Raw genomic sequence first — 19256 nt, forward strand, 5'->3', positions numbered from 1 at the left:
GCATTTCGTTATTTGTCTTCATTTTGTCTCGGCTTTTATTGGATGAGACAAATATTCTGGTGATTAGCTATCAGCCGAGGCGATAAGACTATTTCTCTAAAATCAGGCTAGATGCTAAATATGGCGAGATGCTATTTGTCCTTGCCCAGCACAGATAGACAACGAGCTCGTCTCCACTGCGAGAAGAGCAGATAGCGCGGCGAGTTCTTTTTGTTTGATGTCATCAAGACGACTGCAGCGCCGCAAACGCAGGCGTTCTTGACGCGATGAATACTTTAAGCGGACTCTGGCCAGGATGAATGAGGCATTGGACTGTCAGGGACGGCTCATTATCTGGGCAAACGGCCGAGAGGCGGAGATATGCAATGGACTCACTTGGACGACAGCGTGGAGACGGGTGACGGCTGGTTGCCCTCCGAGGCGCCGTTGCTAGGAGAGCTGTGGTCGCTGTCGCCGTTGTTGCCCCACGTGTGCTCCGGGGCGTCCTCTTTGAACTCCTGGCCTGACATAATGCGTTCAATCTCCTCCTCCGTGATCTAAAAACACGCACAATGGCACACGTTTAGCGTATGTCCTCGTCACCAAAAGTATTCCGTGAATTGAGCTCCTCGCTCAGATGTTGCGGCGCAAGGACGCCGCCGCACAATGAAAAGGACAGTCGATGGAGGAAACAAGCACCCGTGTTTAGCAACGTGTACTCCACTCATTCAAATGGACAGAAGGCTATATTTAAGGAATGAATATGGCACGTTGCGTCCATGTGAAGCAGCCATGGATTCCTGGTCATAATGGAATAAATGATGCAGCCTTTCAATGGACCAGTGTGGCTTTTTCTCTTTTAGCGAGTCAATTGACTTGGAATGAATTACAGCACATCTCGTTGTGTTCCCCGAGATACTTAGCCTCATGTCTCGCATTCTCCTTCCAGACCATTTGCTCACTCGCCAGAGTCAAAAACAAAGCAGCGCTGAATGGAGACGACTAATGCATAGTGACGAGTCGAGGTCAAGGCCTACTACTGCATCGTGCGTTTACTTCACCAGCCTCGTCCATGATGGAGCCGCGTTCACTCATCCTCTTCCATCAAACGCCGGAAGCCTGATTTCAATGTTTGTTTACGGGAGAATGCATATTTGACTGTCAGGTGACTTACCTGAACCGGTCCGATGCTTTTGTTCCTCCCTCCCGGCATGCCGTCCTCTCTGATTGCTGCGTGGCAAAGGTAGAGGAGCACTCCATCATTTACGTTCTTTGGACCATGTGGTGATCATCGTCAATCCCAAAGAAGCTAAACCCTTTTCTAATCCCTGCAAGTCCGTTTTCAGTTTTCGTAGAAAACACATCTCATTCACCCAACGTGGGTAATAACTCATAAATACTGTAATGTACATAATGTACAACTGGTAGAAAATACTGTTTAACTGAAAATTTATATTTTAAAAAACAACTGTAAAAATGGACAAATCTTCAGTAATTGTACAAGAATAAAATCAAAATGTTAAAAGAAAAAGTTGAAATCTACCAAGAAAAACTCACAATTTTATGAGAATATTGTCATATCAAGAAAAATGAGGTAGTTTTATTTGCACAAACTTAAAATATTAAAGAAAGACAAGTCGTAATATCATGAAAAACAAACTAATTGGTATTTTCTGAAAAATAGGTTTGGGAAAATGTCATAATAATAATAATACAAGAATAAGGTCAACATATTATGGGACTGAAGTCATCATTTTGAGTTGAAATACTTGATAAATGTAAAATAATAATAACAAAAAACCCTGTAATTTTAGGAGAATAAAGTAAAAATATTGTGAGGAAAAAAATATGTATTCCAACAAGAAAAGTGTCACTATTTAGTGGAATAAACTCATAATACCACGAGGAAAAATGACGTCATTTTAGTAGCATAGAGTTGAAATATTAAAGAAAAATTGGGTTGGGGAAAAAGCGATGAGAATGAAGTCAAAATATTATAAAAATAAGAACATTTACAAAACTTATTTAAGAAAAAAGAGAAATAGTTGGAAAAAAACAGCAAATAAGCCCTAACCATAACCCTGCTATAATAAGCATAACTTTTACCTTTCATAAAAGTGTAGTTCTTATGTATTGTCTATATGTGACCTGCCATTGGCTGGTGACCAGACCAGGGTGTTCCCTGCCTGGGTGATGAATATAGTCAGTCATGGAAGTAATAGACCTATTAACACGTTTAAAGTCTTCCTACAGGTTAGAATTGTTTCCCACCGCTATGATATTACTTTTATGACCATGCTACTATCATAATTAATAGCATAGTGATGCTAAGTCATGTATTTCTACCTCAGCACGATCATCAATCCTACTTTCAGATAAAGTACTGCCATGTGGGATTTCTCCTGCTTTTTATTCCTTCCTGTTTTAGCTGGCAAGACGACAGGGTTTGTCTGTCAGCTGAATTCATAAAACTTCTTGCAATATGTTTTCTTCAAAATGGGAGTTAAGCCATCAGTTTCATGAGGCGAGACAAAAACAAATGAAATGTTCTCCTACAAATCAGGCTTGACAGGCGTCACCCACTTGGCCACCGGGGGGCGGTATAGGACCAAGGACCAAGGACCAAGGACCAAGGACTAAGGACTAAGGGAAGCTCTCCTTGGCGGGGCCAGCAGCTGCAGGCAGCATCCCAACATCCCAACATCCCAACATCCATTCCACACATGCGGCTTAAGGCTGGGGAAAATAATGGCTATGAATCCATACATCGATGCGCATGCGCGTCATGCGACTTCATGGCTCATTCACTGGTTATGGATGCAATTGACGGTGAAAACTAGATTCACCGCGATGCGTTTGTGGGTATTAAACGCCGTTTTATTCATGTTCAACTTCACCCCTTATGCTGTTCCCCAGGTGCCATGAATGCACCATCGTTATTTCACGTTTTGTATTGAATACGGACGGAAGCCGTGGGGCACATAAACTACTGGTAACTACTAGTAAAACAGTATGGATGTTCGTAGCAAACAGCAGGAAGTTTCTATATTTTCTATATTTATATATATTTTTTTCTATATTTATTATTTGTATTAGCCTGCTAGTGTATTACTGTATTAGCCTGCCAGTGTATTACGGTATTAGCCTGCTAGTGTATTACTGTATTAGCCTGCCAGTGTATTACTATATTAGCCTGCTAGTGTATTACTTACTTGTATTAGCCTGCCAGTGTATTACTGTATTAGCCTGCCAGTGTATTACTGTATTAGCCTGCCAGTGTATTACTGTATTAGCCTGCCAGTGTATTACTGTATTAGCCTGCTACTGTATTACTGTATTAGCCTGCCAGTGTATTACTGTATTAGCCTGCCAGTGTATTACTGTATTAGCCTGCCAGTGTATTACTGTATTAGCCTGCCAGTGTATTACTTGTATTAGCCTGCTAGTGTATTACTGTATTAGCCTGCTAGTGTATTACTGTATTAGCCTGCTAGTGTATTACTTGTATTAGCCTGCTAGTGTATTACTGTATTAGCCTGCTAGTGTATTACTGTATTAGCCTGCTAGTGTATTACTGTATTAGCCTGCTAGTGTATTACTTGTATTAGCCTGCCAGTGTATTACTGTATTAGCCTGCTAGTGTATTACTTGTATTAGCCTGCCAGTGTATTACTGTATTAGCCTGCTAGTGTATTACTTGTATTAGCCTGCCAGTGTATTACTTACTTGTATTAGCCTGCCAGTGTATTACTGTATTAGCCTGCCAGTGTATTACTGTATTAGCCTGCCAGTGTATTACTGTATTAGCCTGCCAGTGTATTACTGTATTAGCCTGCTAGTGTATTACTGTATTAGCCTGCCAGTGTATTACTGTATTAGCCTGCTAGTGTATTACTGTATTAGCCTAACTGCTAGCGCATTCATATTAGCAGTATGTTTAGCAGCCAGGAATATAAACATAGATTCCACTATTGAAAGTGTCACTTGAACTTTGCTGTTGCTGTATACTGTATTTTTACAGCAGTAATTATTGTTGAATTGTTCGATTCCACCACTGAACCACTGCTATCGGAATTGCATAGCCGATGGGAAAGCGGGAGGAAAGTTGTTTTTGGAAAGTTGTTGCTGTTTTAAGATGGCAAAAAGAATGATGAAGAAGTGGTGCGTAGTAAAAAAGACAAACAGTACTTTAGTAGAATTTACCGCCAAGTGCCTAGAAGGAATAAAGCCAAATCCTTTTTGGAGGACCATCCTGAATTCCAGTTATTCCCTTATTTGCATCATGTTGAATGACATCATATGGCAAGAAATTGCACCATATCAGATCAGATTGATGTGAACTAAAAGATTATGTCATGGTATCTCCAGAAGGTTCCATGTAAGGTTAAAGTACGGTATCGCTGGCAGTGCATGGAGACGTGTACGGAATGGTCCCCCGTGCTGAGATTGGCTGCGTTCCACTTTACCTTTGCGGTTCATCCCCATCTGGAGGCACTTGAGCAGGCGGCAGTACTGGCAGCGATTGCGCTGCTTGCGCGACATCTCGCAGTTCTTGTCCCTGCTGCATCGGTACACGCGCTTGTTGCAGATGCTGCGCTTGAAGAAGCCCTTGCAGCCCTCGCAAGAGATGATGCCGTAGTGCAGGCCTGTGGCTCGGTCGCCACAGATGAGGCAGGTACGCTGCTCAGCTGGATCATCTGAACAAACACATAGAAAACAGATTTATTGGGCAGATGTTCCGTTGCAGTCCTGGGGGTGGTTGGGGCTGAAGTGCTAGCGAGGCGCTTGCAAGTCTAGTGGGAGTTTGTCAAATTGGATTTGGTACAAGGACAGAGAACTTTGCATATTTTTATTCATTCTAAAGCTCTGATGAGGAGGCAGCAGCCTCTCGACATTTTCTAATTCTATAAAAATGATGAAATGATTGCATTAATTGGGGTGAAACCAAGTCTTGAACCCCTTAATCAGACCGTGTTTGACTAACAGATGAACACGCGCATAGGAAGCATAGGAAGCATAGGAAGCATAGGAAGCATAGGAGCAGGGACGTCAGTTTCTTTATTTTGGTGGTGGGCTGAAGACATTTGGGTCAGTCATGAAGAGACGAGCAACATGTCAGCTCTTATTTCCAGGTATTTACATCTGGAGCCGATACACAACTTCGAGGTCGCTCATTGGATCATGTGCCTGACAGGTGTGTCCTACATCAATTATTCATTTCAATCAATAACTTATTCAATCAATAAATTGCACTGATGTCTATGCTCTGTTTCAGGTTCTGCTTGTGTAGAATGCATTTTATGGTAAAAAACAAAACAAAACCAGAGAGCCGTCTATGGGTGAAAAGCAATGATGAGGGAAGATGGAAAGTCAATCAGAAGCATCGCACAAACATTGATCATGGTCACTACTCCATTTGGAATGTAGAGTAAGAGAGGAAGTGGGAGACATGGAGCAGGTAGACGGAGGAATAAATCAGCAGTTGACAGGAACATTGGGAATGCTGGAAAGAAAGAGCCTAAAAGGAGTGTTGGTGACATCAGCAACAACCAGCAGAGGGCAGCAGTGAAGCTTTTTTACATTCGACTCATCATGGAAGACTTCATGATTCATGAATTAAAGTACAATGGCTGCAACAGAAGATGCAAAGAAGAATACCAAGGCCAAGCTGGAATTTACCAAAAAGTACAGAAAGGAGCCTCAAAAAACCACCAGGCCATAAAGTTGAAGAGCAACATGGCGAGGGATTCCTGTATGTCGTATTTATTGGATGTGCTGGCCTGCTGAGCTGATGATGAACATGGATACCACTCTCTATCACACTGCTCTCCAAACGGGCGGGACCTTTACCCCCCAGGGGACCCGGGGGCAAGCCAATAACGATGCCTGTTTAATGAGTCTTTTTCCTGCGGAGCATTACTTTAGAACGGGGGTGTCCAAACCTCTTCCACGGAGGGCCGCAAACGGAAAACGAGAAAACAAGGATGCGATGGCTGCTATGATATTTTTCGTTTTTTTAACAGGCTCAAACTAATCCATAGTATTAGTTATATTTTTTCAAATTACAGATACTTTATTTTTGTTTATTCTTCCATTTTTTACATTTCTAAAATGCTAACTAAACAAGTTAGTGGACAGAAATGATGACTTTTCCTTCGTTCTGTGACGTGTCCATCACTTCTATTCCTCCACGTGTAGCCGTTTACTGTACATCCACCCAGATGTACTTCCTGGAGGTACACGGTCCAATGCCTTCTCCAAGTCCCCAAAATACACATAGAATCATTGGGCACCCTCAAGGACCCTGCCAGGAGTGTAGGGCTGATCCACAGTTACACAACCAAGACGAAACCCACACGGGTCCACCTGAATCCGAGAGACTATCCAACAGATGAACCTCTGCTAGACCTTACCAGGAAGGCTGAGCAGCGTGATCCCACAGTAGTTGGAACACACCCTCCTCCGGGCCCCGTTCTTAAAAGGGATGACCACCAGTCCAGTTTGCCAATCCACAGACATCTCCCTCGATGTCCACGCGATGCTACAATCCAGCTGCTATTGCTCTACAGAGGAGCCATCACATTCATCAACGTAGAAGAAGGGCAGCTGCTATGTAACACAAAGGATGTGGTAAGTGGGCCGAGGCGTGGTACAATTGGATGAGTGAGCGTATGCCCTTAATGCTGTTTACCTGGGGGGCGGGGGGGGGGGGGGGGGTATTATGTGACTGTCACCAGTCGTTGGACTGGTCAAACGACACGGTAGACTGTGTCTCCAACTATCACTGAAATGAAGAAGATATTGTAGCTTGAAACGAGGGAGCATGCATGAGCAACCAGCCAGCAGGCTCGTGCATTTTGGAAATTTGAATTTTAAATATCTACCAAATTCTACTCAATACCAGGAAAAAATCCTTTTGGTGTACAATAATCCCTCACCACTTCATAATTGACAACTGTAAATAAAAGCAGCTTCTATGTAACCCTATATTTGGATCTATATTTGGATCTATATTTGGCTTGTATTTGGATCTATATTTGGATCTATATTTGGATCTATATTTGGATCTATATTTGGATCTATATTTGGATCTATATTTGGATCTATATTTGGCTTGTATTTGGATCTATATTTGGATCTATATTTGGATCTATATTTGGATCTATATTTGGGTTGTATTTGGATCTATATTTGGCTTGTATTTGGATCTATATTTGGATCTATTTTGGGTTGTATTTGGATCTATATTTGGATCTATATTTGGATCTATATTTGGCTTGTATTTGGATCTATATTTGGATCTATATTTGGGTTGTATTTGGATCTATATTTGGCTTGTATTTGGATCTATATTTGGGTTGTATTTGGATCTATATTTGGATCTATATTTGGCTTGTATTTGGATCTATATTTGAATCTATATTTGGATCTATATTTGGGTTGTATTTGGATCTATATTTGGATCTATATTTGGGTTGTATTTGGATCTATATTTGGGTTGTATTTGGATCTATATTTGGATCTATATTTGGATGTGTATTTGGCTTGTATTTGGATCTATATTTGGATGTATATTTGGCTTGTATTTGGATCTATATTTGGATCTATTTTGGGTTGTATTTGGATCTATATTTGGCTTGTATTTGGATCTATATTTGGATCTATATTTGGATGTATATTTGGCTTGTATTTGGATGTATATTTGGATGTATATTTGGCTTGTATTTGGATCATTTCCAGTATCCAAAATGTAACCTTGCTATCTAAAGGGCTGGTGGGCTTCCAGTGCGTCATTTCCTGCACGTGTACAATTGGTTCAGTGTCATGGATGGATGACACTAGAGAACACCGCCCCTTGTGTTTGGGAGGGGAATTGCACACGTTGATCTTTGAAAGCGTGAGGACATCGTGGGAGGGACGCTGCTGTGACGACACAAAGACATAAAGCCAGCGTAAGCCGCTCTGGGAAGGGGGGGGGGGTTGGGGGTTTCATGGAAAGCTGCAAGGTTCATGTACTTAAAGGTAAGCAGAAGGACACCGGGTGGGGGTGGTTGACTCGGGTAGGGTCGGGGGACATATGCTATCAAGTCTTTTGATTGGGGACTGAGGACTTCTAAAAGCCCAGGGATGGATTAGCATTTAAAAGGTGACAGCTTTAAATTTGCTGCCACCCCATGCAAGACAATGGGGCATCATAGGGTGACGCCATCCTGAGATGACTATTTCTTTCTTTGACTGATTAACGCCATGGGGGGGGGGGTTAAGCTATGACATATAGGCTATCTCCATCTTTCACCGGCAGGATATTCATTCTTGCTGCATCTTCACATAGAAGCAAGAAGCAGGATGGTCTTTGGCAACCAGTGAGCATGAACCTATCAGACCATTGAGGAATTACAGAATCAAGGTTAGAACCCCGCTTGGGCACATTTCACTGGGTTTCACCGCACTCCCATCTGCACTCAGGTCCGTTCGTTATACTTCCCCTACTAAAACCGCAACAGGCAACAGAGGATACGTGATGATGCTGATGCAGTCGAGAGACTGGAACCATCCATCCATCCATCCATCCATCCAACAATCCATCCACCCATCCATCCATCCATCCATCCATCCATCCGTTGATGAATAAACAAGCTCAGTCATGAGAAGACGCTAACTTTGGATATCGCTCTCTCTCTTTGGACTGTCACTTTTGTTGGCCACACACTGCTCCCTGGCCTTTGCTGGTCCAGATCCCCCTAGTCCTGATGCCAGGAACGTGTGTCTTTATTACCCGTCAAACAGGCAGGAAGAGAGTTTACTGGTCGGTTTAATACATCACAAAGGAAATGCTGCTTTTAAAACAGTTGAAAAGAAATGAATCAAGAAAGAAAATCAAGAAATGCTGCAAAGGTTTTATCAAAAGTGTGAACCGCCTGTGAGAAAATACGTCATACACGGCAATACCACAACTTTACAGATTCTAAGATGACACATGAAAGGGAATATTACATTATTAGTATTTGACATTACCATAACATTAGTGTTTTATTTAGTCTATAAATAAACAATAACATATCTTTAGCTATAAAAAACCTTTCTTAAAATTAATCAATGAATGAATTTTTTTGGCATTGTGTATTTTTTACAAGAAAGAACACGTGTCATCGGGTACTTTAAAGAAGCAAAGGCACAAGATTAAAGTTGGTACTGAGGGCGAACTAATAGATTTCAGTATTTTTCAGGGCTGCTGGAGACGCCCAGGAAGATGGAATAAATGAGGCGACGCGTCCTCGTTTATGCAGGTGGCCATTTGCCAGCCCTGTGCCGACGGACCCCATGGAAACCATATATTCCACTAACCTCCCTTTGTGAAATTCCTACCTTCTTTCAAAAAGCCGACAGCTCTAGCGGCCTTCACTCCGGCTTATTTGCCAAATTTATCACCCCGTCTTTCAAGTGCATGGCCGCCATATAAAACGGGCCGATTCACACCTTCACACACTTGATCTCAGCGTGCCGGGTCCTGCGACTCCTCCCTTTCCTTCTCAGGACATGACAGTTAAATATTCATGACGTTCACTCAATGGCTACACTTCCTTATCGTGCTTTCCGAACCGTGGGCTATCGCTATCGCTTCGCTGGTGCCTTTCACCTCCCGGCCAAGATGGAGAAAAATGGACTCCAGCTTTGACTGGCTTTGGTTTACACCAAAAATACTGCGGATGTTCTCCTAGCTTTACAGATGTACAGTATGTGGGAATACTGTGTTCACAACACTAAATGGAAGGATTCCTAAAAGGGACACCTAAAAGGAGCCGCTATTCCGTGAATAAATGTACACAATCTACCTCGCATACCTCGTCCGCTGCTGAAAGATCTTACAGTCATTTACATAAAATAAAATCTTATTTACAGTCCATTCATCATACATCATACAGTCCAGAATGTGGATTTATTTATGTATTTTGTCTGCAGAGAAGACATCTCAATCCTAGTTTTTTGATCATTTATAAGTATGGTACATGATAAGGTCAAATGTACGCAACACGGTTGTGGAGTGGTCTCCATCTTCTGTGGTCAATAAGAGGCGGGCCGCTCTTATAGGTGTAAAAAAACTAAACAAACAAAATAGTATCTTATGAATACATGTACCTGCTGAGTTGGGACATTTACAGTATACTTGTACCACTGTTAAAAAAAAGCCCAGCATTTTTACGTGTAATTGTCTTAATACTTCATTCATAATGTTTTTTTCCTCAAGCGTTGAGATTTCACACTTTATACAGCAGTCCTTGAACGCACCGTAGTTGCTATGAGACGCAAACGTGAAACTTATACACAGTGTGATTGAAAAGTAACTTCCTATTTTGAAATACTTATTTATTCATAAGCTGTAATATTTTCTAAATGATTCCATTAATTCCTGAATAATTAGCGGTGAGGAAAAACATAGCGGTGAGTAGCTATACATTTTATGCTAAGTGTGTGAGGGATATTTAAGGGAGATCTAACAATTGCATTAGTCACTTTTATTGAAAATGATGATCCGAAATCGAAAGTCAACCTCAAGGTAGCAGGAGAGAAGAAAATGTACATTTTTATGGGATTATTAATTATCAATCGACAGTTTTTCACTATTGGTTGGTGGCCGGCCAAAAAGGAGTAGAAAGAAGCAGAGCTGAGATAATAATGCTCAGCCTTGGTGGGTGAAACAAAGCAGTAGTAGTAGTAGTAGTAGTAGTAGTAGTAGTAGTAGTAGTAGTTATATGGACAACTACTCATTTACATAGCGGATGTTCGCTAATGGAGGAGCACAGCCAAAAGTACACACAAACATCAACGCTAACCAAGTACAGTATGTACATACAGTACGTAATACTCACTAATAACCTTAAGATCAAACACCACAAGAATCACTTGTATTTTCCTCCATACTGATTATTTTAACTCAGTTTAACTCAGTAGGTAACTCAGTGGAGTGCCTTGCCTTATTATTGGCGTTGGGACCGTGTGGGTGTCTTGGGTGTTTCCAACGTCGGGGAATGAGGTCACCAAAAGTACGCCTGCACTGATTTCTTACAACAAGCTTGAAGATTATTGCACTTCATTCCTTCAATGTATTCATTAGATTATGAATATGACTATTATATTTACTATTGAATTTATTATTATTATAATCACAATTCCCATTTGATGTTGTAAACTGTTCAAATCATTTTCCCAGTATGTAGCATCCAGTATCGTGGATACTGTAAATACTGTAAATACTGTAAATACTGTAAATACTGTAAATACTGTAAATACTGTAAATACTGTAAATACTGTAAATGTGCAATGTGTCTCCACAGGAAGTGACATCAGGGGTTCAGACTTGAGTTTTAGCTTGGCGTGGGAGACTGTGCCCGTTGTGAGATCATTCAACCCGTGTACAGTATCGTGATTGGAATCAATTGGTATCAATACCGATCCTGCATTTACTTGCTATCGGAACTATTCCACCATTTACAGTATCGCCCACTTCTACTATTTTTTCTACTTTTGAGCCGTTATGAAACGGCGGCGTACTATGTTAACACAGGAACTGAACAAACTAAATTAGAGTACATAAAAGCTGCTTCTTCCTACTCCTTTTCGGGCGTGAACAACCAACGGTGGCTTGGCCAGAAGACGTAGTATACTGTAGTCATTCTCTGGCTAAAAAAACAATAAAGGAGGGAACCTTCCCACACACACACACACACGCGCACACACACACACACACACACACACACACACACGCACACACACTCTTACTACCCCCGAAAGCCATTAAAGGCTGCATTGTTTCCCAGGGGTCAGCCTGGGTTTCATTCCAAACTTTTAACGTAAACCAGGAAATGAAATTGAGCATCTTTAAACTCTTGGCAAGAAAACAAGAAAGCAACTCTAGAATCGTTTAAATATGTCAAATCACGGTCAAAAATACTTGATGTCCATCTACTAAAATCTCAAATAGATTAGTTAAAATAATCTGAAAAACCATAAAACATAAATCTGAGTCTTTTGGTGGAAGATTATTATCATACCATTACTATAACTCTCTAACTATAACAATTCATTGATGATCAGTCGATTATCCAAATAATCAACAGCATTCCATTCATGGTTTTTCATGTAAAAAAAAAAATAAATACAAAAATGTCATCCTCACTAAGTGTTTCCTTCATGTTGGTTTGGTTCTTCTATGGCCGAACCCACCAGCCCATTTGACTCCATCCATGATCAAAACAACGAGCTTCAGATGAATCGACCAAGGAACCAAGTATTGTGTATTCATTTGTAAATACTATTGTAGTACTTTTGCGTAGCCCAAACCCCAAAGGCTAAAAAGCAAGGCATTAAAGACGGCCACGGGTCTCGGGCTAAAAGTTCCCGGGTGTGTTCCCACTGAATGGAGATGCGGCTAAACGTCTATTGTCCGACGCTTGGTTTCCGCAGTTTGTGAAAGCTTCATCATGCTGAGAAGACACAAGTACGGTGGGCAAATCTCTCCTTTGTCCCCACGGCCAGCACACAAAGGCCAGGGTGTCGTGCAAAGCAGCCTTTTGAGGGGCTGACCCAGCAACAAGGCCTGCTCCTCAAGGGGTTTTGGCTCCAGGTTTTGTTTCCAGCTTTCCATCACAATCATGCCAGGCTGAGACAGGCTGAGGAGCGGGGGTTGCTTGGAGGAATCTTCTGTACTTTTCCACTTCGGGCGCCCTTCCTCCTCCCCCCACTTCCAAGACTCCCCATCCCAACCTTCATATTTCCTTATTTTGCACATTCCATACAGTATCTGCTCCTCACCTTGTGTGCTTCCATAAGCCACCTGGGGGCTATGCTATGCTATGCTATGCTATGGGTGGGGGGGGGGGGGGGGGGGTTGGGGGGTCCTCCCACCCTGACTATGTCTGCTATGTACATGACACGGACGCACATCAAACGCATTCACAGAGGCTGAAGGCATCTGAAGACGCTCTGGGACCAGGATCCAGAATTGCAGTGTGATGTTAATCTTCTAAGTTATGTGCATGAGCTTGTAGATTGGCTCCTCTAAAGAAACAATGGCGACCTGTTGACACGGCCATCTTGATAATATACAGCCAGGCTTGGAGGCCGAATGATTAGCATTGAGTAATACTACACCGAGCTCAGGCTCCATATTAATGATATGTTAATGAGGTCACCTTTGTTAAATAATGGAGGGGGTCTGCCTCGTCTTGGTTGGCGTCTCGGCCTCATTTCAATGTGTGCTTTCATTTAATATCAACTTTTAAATACGTTTTTCATCTTACAATTTGGATTCAAAACAACAGAAACCATGTAACCCGGACGTGACCCATCCTATGGAGGAACGGTTCATTATTATAGTATATAGTTCATTATTATAGTGGACCACGGAATTCTTTTGATTGATTGACTGAAGTCTTGTAGTCTAGAACGACCAACACAAATCAACTAATTATTTAAAAAAACTTTTTTCCTGAAGTTGCTAGGGTACAATAAAAAAACATTCCTACAATATGTTCAAATCTAAAATAATACCAAAAATTCTTGAATATTTTTTGAGACAACAAGTTAAAAAATATTACCTGTGGAATTTTTCCAAGTTAAAAATTAATGATTCCTGCAAAATGTTTTTTATTTTTATTTTTTAGTCTACCATAAAAAAAACATAAAAAGAATTCATGGGCAATGAATTTAAAAAAATTGCGAGTTCTGCCAAAGTGTACCTCACATCTTGCCCCAAAACAGCTGGGATTGGCTCCAGCATACCTGTGACTCTAGTCAGGACAGAAGGTATCTGGATTCTAATTTCTAGGTTTCCAAAAATTGTGAAATTCCTAGAAAATGTTTTAAAGTTTTCTAGACCACTATTTAAAATAAAATATGAAACATATCTGGAATAGTGTGTTTAAAAAAACAATTTTCTAGTCAGCATGGTTTAAAAAAATAATATTTTTTTTTAAAGCTAAAATGCAAAAAAAAAGCTAAAAATTTTATTTTTTATCTACTATTTTTAAGTCTACAATTCCCATATATGTTTTTTTACAATAAAAAAATCCAGTCTACAATGAAAACAAATCAAAATAATTAATGGATTTAAAAAAAAGTTTCGTAGTCAACGTTAAAAACAACAATTTTGTCATGGATAAAGTGCTTCTTTTTTCTAGATGATGCATGGGTATACATTTTTGAAATAATTCTTGCTGACTATTTCTTTTTTAACAGAGCAACAACTTTTGGGCTTCATCATCCTGGTAATGTGATGCAGGATGTCTTTAATTTCTAAAAAAAAAAAAAAATCAAACAACAAACACAAACTAGCCGCAAATGCCCCCTGGGCCGCACTTTGGAACACCTTTGGTCTAACCTAACTAAACTAACGCTTATATGATAATGTTGTACATTCATTCTTTTCACTTTACTAAGTTGCTGTTTTGCAAGCTAATTCCTGGTATAACCAAGCAAACCTTTAGTCCTGGTGAATGTTTGGTACTGGACTGGGAATGGAGTCTAAGGACATTTAGGACAGACCCAAAGCAACCAGAATAACCAAGCAAACCTTTAGTCCTGGTGAATGTTTGGTACTGGACTGTAAATGGAGTCTAAGGACATTTAGGACAGACCCAAAGCAACCAGAATAACCAAGCAGCAATCAACCTTCAATCTCTTACTGTAAATTCTACCATATTCAACACTAGAAGAGAATTTGGGAAGAATTCTGGTCAGCCCACACGAGACTCGGGATTTGTCAGGTCAGCGGTTAGTCTTTCAGTGAAAGTGATTGGAAATAAATGATGAATGTAATCGTTAATTAAATGTTAAATCCTTTTACCAACCAATGGGAGCATCCATGACCTCAGCATTGTCCATAAAACATACAACCTTCCTACGAAAACATGAATGATCTTGGCAAAAACTACATTGATGGGGAATACTAGCAAGCCCAACTGAGAGTTGTGTGTTTGTGTGTGTGTGTGTGTGTGTGTGTGTTTGTGTGCGCTGGGGGAAGGGTTCCATCCAGTTGAAATAACACACCTTTGGAAGACAAAGGTCTGCAACATGATTGACTTGACGGTTTGGTTTGACAAGTCGGCGGCCCGAATGACGGCTCTGTTTCACTCCAAGTCAGAAAATGAATGAGCAGCTGCTCATCTGCTATTTCTAGACCGGTATTACGGAGTCCCAGGAATCCCTGACCTCCCCCCACGGTCGCTATTGATCTTCTCACTGCTCCTGTCGCCTGCATCTGCATCACACAAACATCCCTTTCCATCTCCTTTCCTCTCCTTTCCTCTCCTTTCCTTCTCCTTTCAGATGCTTCAGCTTCCGTCTCTTCCAGAACACGGCGCACAATTCCGGACAAACGCGAGCCGCTAGCCTATTTCAAGGTATCGCAAGGCAAGGAGTTCCAGCAGTAGAAGAAGTAGAAGAAGTCTTAGCCGGAGCACAAGCGCCATGGCTGCTTGGGTGGGGGATTAACGTGGGGGAGGGGATGCATACAGTAGAATGGTTCTTCCACATGCCACACTAAGTCTCTGGAGGACGATATCAAACGGAGCGTCGGCTTTGCCAAACTGGCTGCTGAGTTAAGATAAGATAAGCGATATCCAATCAATCAAAGAGCGGCTACAAAACCAAATGAAAATCGTCATCTCAGAGTGTGAGGATGAGCGAGGCGGGTAAGAAGGCAGCTTTTCATCAAAAGAAATCCTCATTTAAGAAGCGGGAAAAGTACACCATCACCAAAGTCCAAGACTGGTTCAGCGGAAGGAAAGCCTGAAACCCCAAAAGGAGTGGAAGACTAAGTCACTAGCGTAGTCACTATGGACATCCATTATCAAGCTGACCGTGCGTATGTACGCTCCGTAAGTCACAGCACACGCAATATCCACTAAGACAGCGCATAGAAGCCCTGGTGGTCTAGGACTGCCCCACTGAGCTCCTTAGCGGGGGCCAAACGCTTCAATAACGACTTATTTGACATTAGCAAAGACGTTCTGTGTTGTGAACGCGATTTAAACACATCAGTCCTTCAAAGACAAACACAGAGCCGAGTACAAAATGTTGTTGTTCCCCAAGAACATTCCCACAGTGTCTTCCGGTCTTACCTTCCCACGTATCCATTTCATGCTTCTCCCAGGTTGCCTGGAACCCATTCAAACATGGAGCATGCTAAATAATGGCTTCATGGCTCCCTTCTGCTTGCCCCGGCAACCTCCTTCCTCGACAGCCTGCTCCTCTCTGACCACAGCCGGAGCCGAGCAACACCACTGGTCACTTTACTGCCTGGTCACATGACCGCAGTTCAAGCCCCCGGGGTCGCAGCTCGGCTTGAGGTCCAATGACAGCCAGGGGTTATCTGAGTGGAACTGATAGTCCTATTTTCACTGCCGTCCTACAATACAAGCCCTTCACCCCCCACCGCCCTTTTGCCCAAATTAGCCCCCCCCCCACGTCCAAGCCTGCAGCAGTTGTGGGGTGGACCAAAGTGCGTGTCCAAGCATAAACACAGGTTGAAGCCGACACAACGCGGCCGCATGAACTAATTGAAGCCTTCCGTGCCTCAGTTTGGTTACCAAACAGGTCATATGCGTGTAATATGGTCATATGTAATATGCGTGATAAATCCATATCATGCTATTCAATACGGCCTACTATTTAAGCAAATGTCATATTTGGTATCTAAATGAAGCATTTTAAAGCATAAACATGAACTTAAATACAAATATGAGACATTCAGAAGACATTTACAGTAACACACACACACAAACTAATCATATTTATGTCTTAAATAGCTTATTTACGCTTCCTATGTTCACTATATCGGGCAACAAGGTTTCATTCATCTGTGGTGGTCACAAAGCCAATAAAAAAACTACGTTGCCAATGAAGCTGATATTGAAAAAGTAACATAAAAACACCAATAAATACAAAAAACTAACAAACTCAGGGTTATCATAAGTAAATGATCTTAGCCATATGATTGGCCGTAATATGAATTTATATGATGGGACCATTTCAAAATACGCCCATTAAATGGATCACGCTGACCGTTTTTGTTTTTTTTTTTTGGAGCTCTGCTAAATTAGCAGTTAGCTTGCTATGATTGAGTGATTGAGAAGGAAGAAGCATATCTTATTTAATCCTACCCCCCCCCCATCCTTGTCACATGACTGCAGTACATTTATTCTCTTCCTGTATTCCATCTCTTCCCTTTTTAAGACAAAGAAGTAAGAAGTTAGGAACAGTTGGGAAATAATAGTAACGTTTTCCACAGTCATATTTTCCATTTCTATGCAAAATATGCAACATAGAAAATGGATGGTTGGACATTTCGGTCAACTATGTAGACAATTATGTAGACAGATAGAATATTGAAATATATCAGTAAAGGATTATGGTCCAACATGAAATTGTCAAGAGAAGAAGATAAAGTCGGAGGGGGGGGCATGTTTACTCCAACAAAGACACAAATTGAAGCTACAGAAGCTGAAGTAAGTCAATATTGTCAAAGTGTACCCCCCCCCCCCCCGTCAGGACATTCTATGAAAAGAAGTTTTAATATGCGACATGACACCTGAGCTGAAATGTATTGGACAGCCATATTTGAACATCAACAAAGTGTTGACAATTACAACATTATTTTTATTATTATTTTGTTGACAAAGCTCATGAGGCTGACGAGGCTCAGATGAGACTTGACGGAATTATTAAACAATAGCTCTTTATTGTGTATATTTATTGTGTCATCGTTCAGTCAGAAGCTAAACGGTAGCACGGCGTGCTAGCGGAGCATTCAATGCACTTCCTGATAAATCCGCCTTTTCACAAACGACCATATTTCCCAAAAAGAAACTCCCTTTCATCTTGACAATTCCTACTATTTTCACATTTCCATAACGGTGTCAAACATCAGTCTGTGCATTTCCCGGAATTCCTAACCCATTCAAAGCGTTCCAGAGTTAAATTAAAAGATCCAGGCTAACAAAGGCTTTCCACATTCCAGAAATAGCAACTTTTCTAGTCATTCCACATTTTCCATGCGCTATTTCAGCTCGGCATTCACACGCAATTACGCAATCTCCACACATTTCCTTCTGTGGTTTCCACCAAATGATGAATGAGGAACGAGTAATGAAGAACGATGAACAATGAACGAGGAACGAAGAACGAGGAACGAAGAACGAAGAACAATGAACGAGGAACGATGAACGAAGAACGAAGAACGATGAACGAAGAACGAAGAACGAAGAACGAAGAACGAAGAACGAAGAACGATGAACGAGGAACGATGAACGATGAACGAAGAACGATGAACGATGAACGATGAACGAAGAACGAAGAACGATGAACGAGGAACGATGAACGATGAACGAGGAACGAAGAACGATGAACGGCTCAGGTTGGCACCTTTCAGTCATGGTTTGTGTGCCCTCCAACTCTGACATCTGCCGCATGCTTGATGTACTATGTGCTCCATACTGTACGTATCCATTCCATACGTATCCATTCCATACGTATCCATTCCATATACAGCGAGTGGGACTGGAGGACTTCTAATCAGTCTAACAAAAGACGGGACCCTTTGCAAGGTGAAGTGGAAAGAAGGCGGAAAGCGTTTGAAGTAGTATCACTCACTTGAAAAGACTTGGTAGTTTGTGTAGTATAATCAGAAAACACTCCTCTAGCATGTTGGACGTGTATGTCAAGTAAACATGGACGCTTAAACAAACCTCCGGCAAACAATTGGCCTGGGCGTTCCTTGACCTTCCTGATAGACCAGCAGGCCCGTTCAGTTCTTCCATGGAACCGTACTTGTCTTACAATATCAGCACAAATGTCTTGTTTTTGCCATTTCCCTAAACGTCAGAGTAACAAAGGGCATCTCTTTTGTTGGAGCCCCCCCCCTCCCCCGCCACCCCCCCACACACACGTCACACACGACAAAACCTCTCCGCTTCCCAGACAAAGAGCTTCCAGATAAACAGGACCAGACCACACAGCAGCCGTCCTCAGAGGACATTATATGCAGGCGCACACGCTCATTCCGCATCGCCGCTTGGAGGACGTATCTATTATTATCTATGATGACGTCATTGGACCTCATATCTATTTTACAGTCGTTACTACTGGTGTCCAAAGTGTGGCCCAAAGGACATTTTTGGCCAACTGCTCATTTGTTCCTGTGAGGATGGACTTATTCATTAGTGTGAATGCTGACAAGCTAAATTAGCACAGAATAAAACATAAAATTACTATTCTCTATA

General features: G+C 41.6%; 1 protein-coding gene across 3 annotated transcripts in view; it reads right to left on the reverse strand.

Moving 5' to 3' along the window:
- The window catches only part of LOC131128188 (nuclear receptor subfamily 6 group A member 1-A), a 76948-nt gene that overhangs the window by 11312 nt on the left and 46380 nt on the right, over positions 1–19256 (reverse strand). For 2 of the 3 annotated variants that reach the window (XM_058070804.1, XM_058070803.1), the window contains 3 exons: positions 4446–4676; positions 1154–1209; positions 376–536 (listed from right to left, as the gene is read on the reverse strand). In XM_058070804.1, the coding sequence (XP_057926787.1) occupies positions 376–536; positions 1154–1209; positions 4446–4676 (448 nt within the window). Of the gene's footprint in view, positions 1–375; positions 537–1153; positions 1210–4445; positions 4677–16097; positions 16257–19256 lie in introns of those variants that run through there. The other variant, XM_058070805.1, reaches the window with a different exon arrangement.

This window comes from Doryrhamphus excisus, chromosome 4 (assembly GCF_030265055.1).
Source record: "Doryrhamphus excisus isolate RoL2022-K1 chromosome 4, RoL_Dexc_1.0, whole genome shotgun sequence".
Taxonomy (NCBI): Eukaryota; Metazoa; Chordata; class Actinopteri; order Syngnathiformes; family Syngnathidae; genus Doryrhamphus; species Doryrhamphus excisus.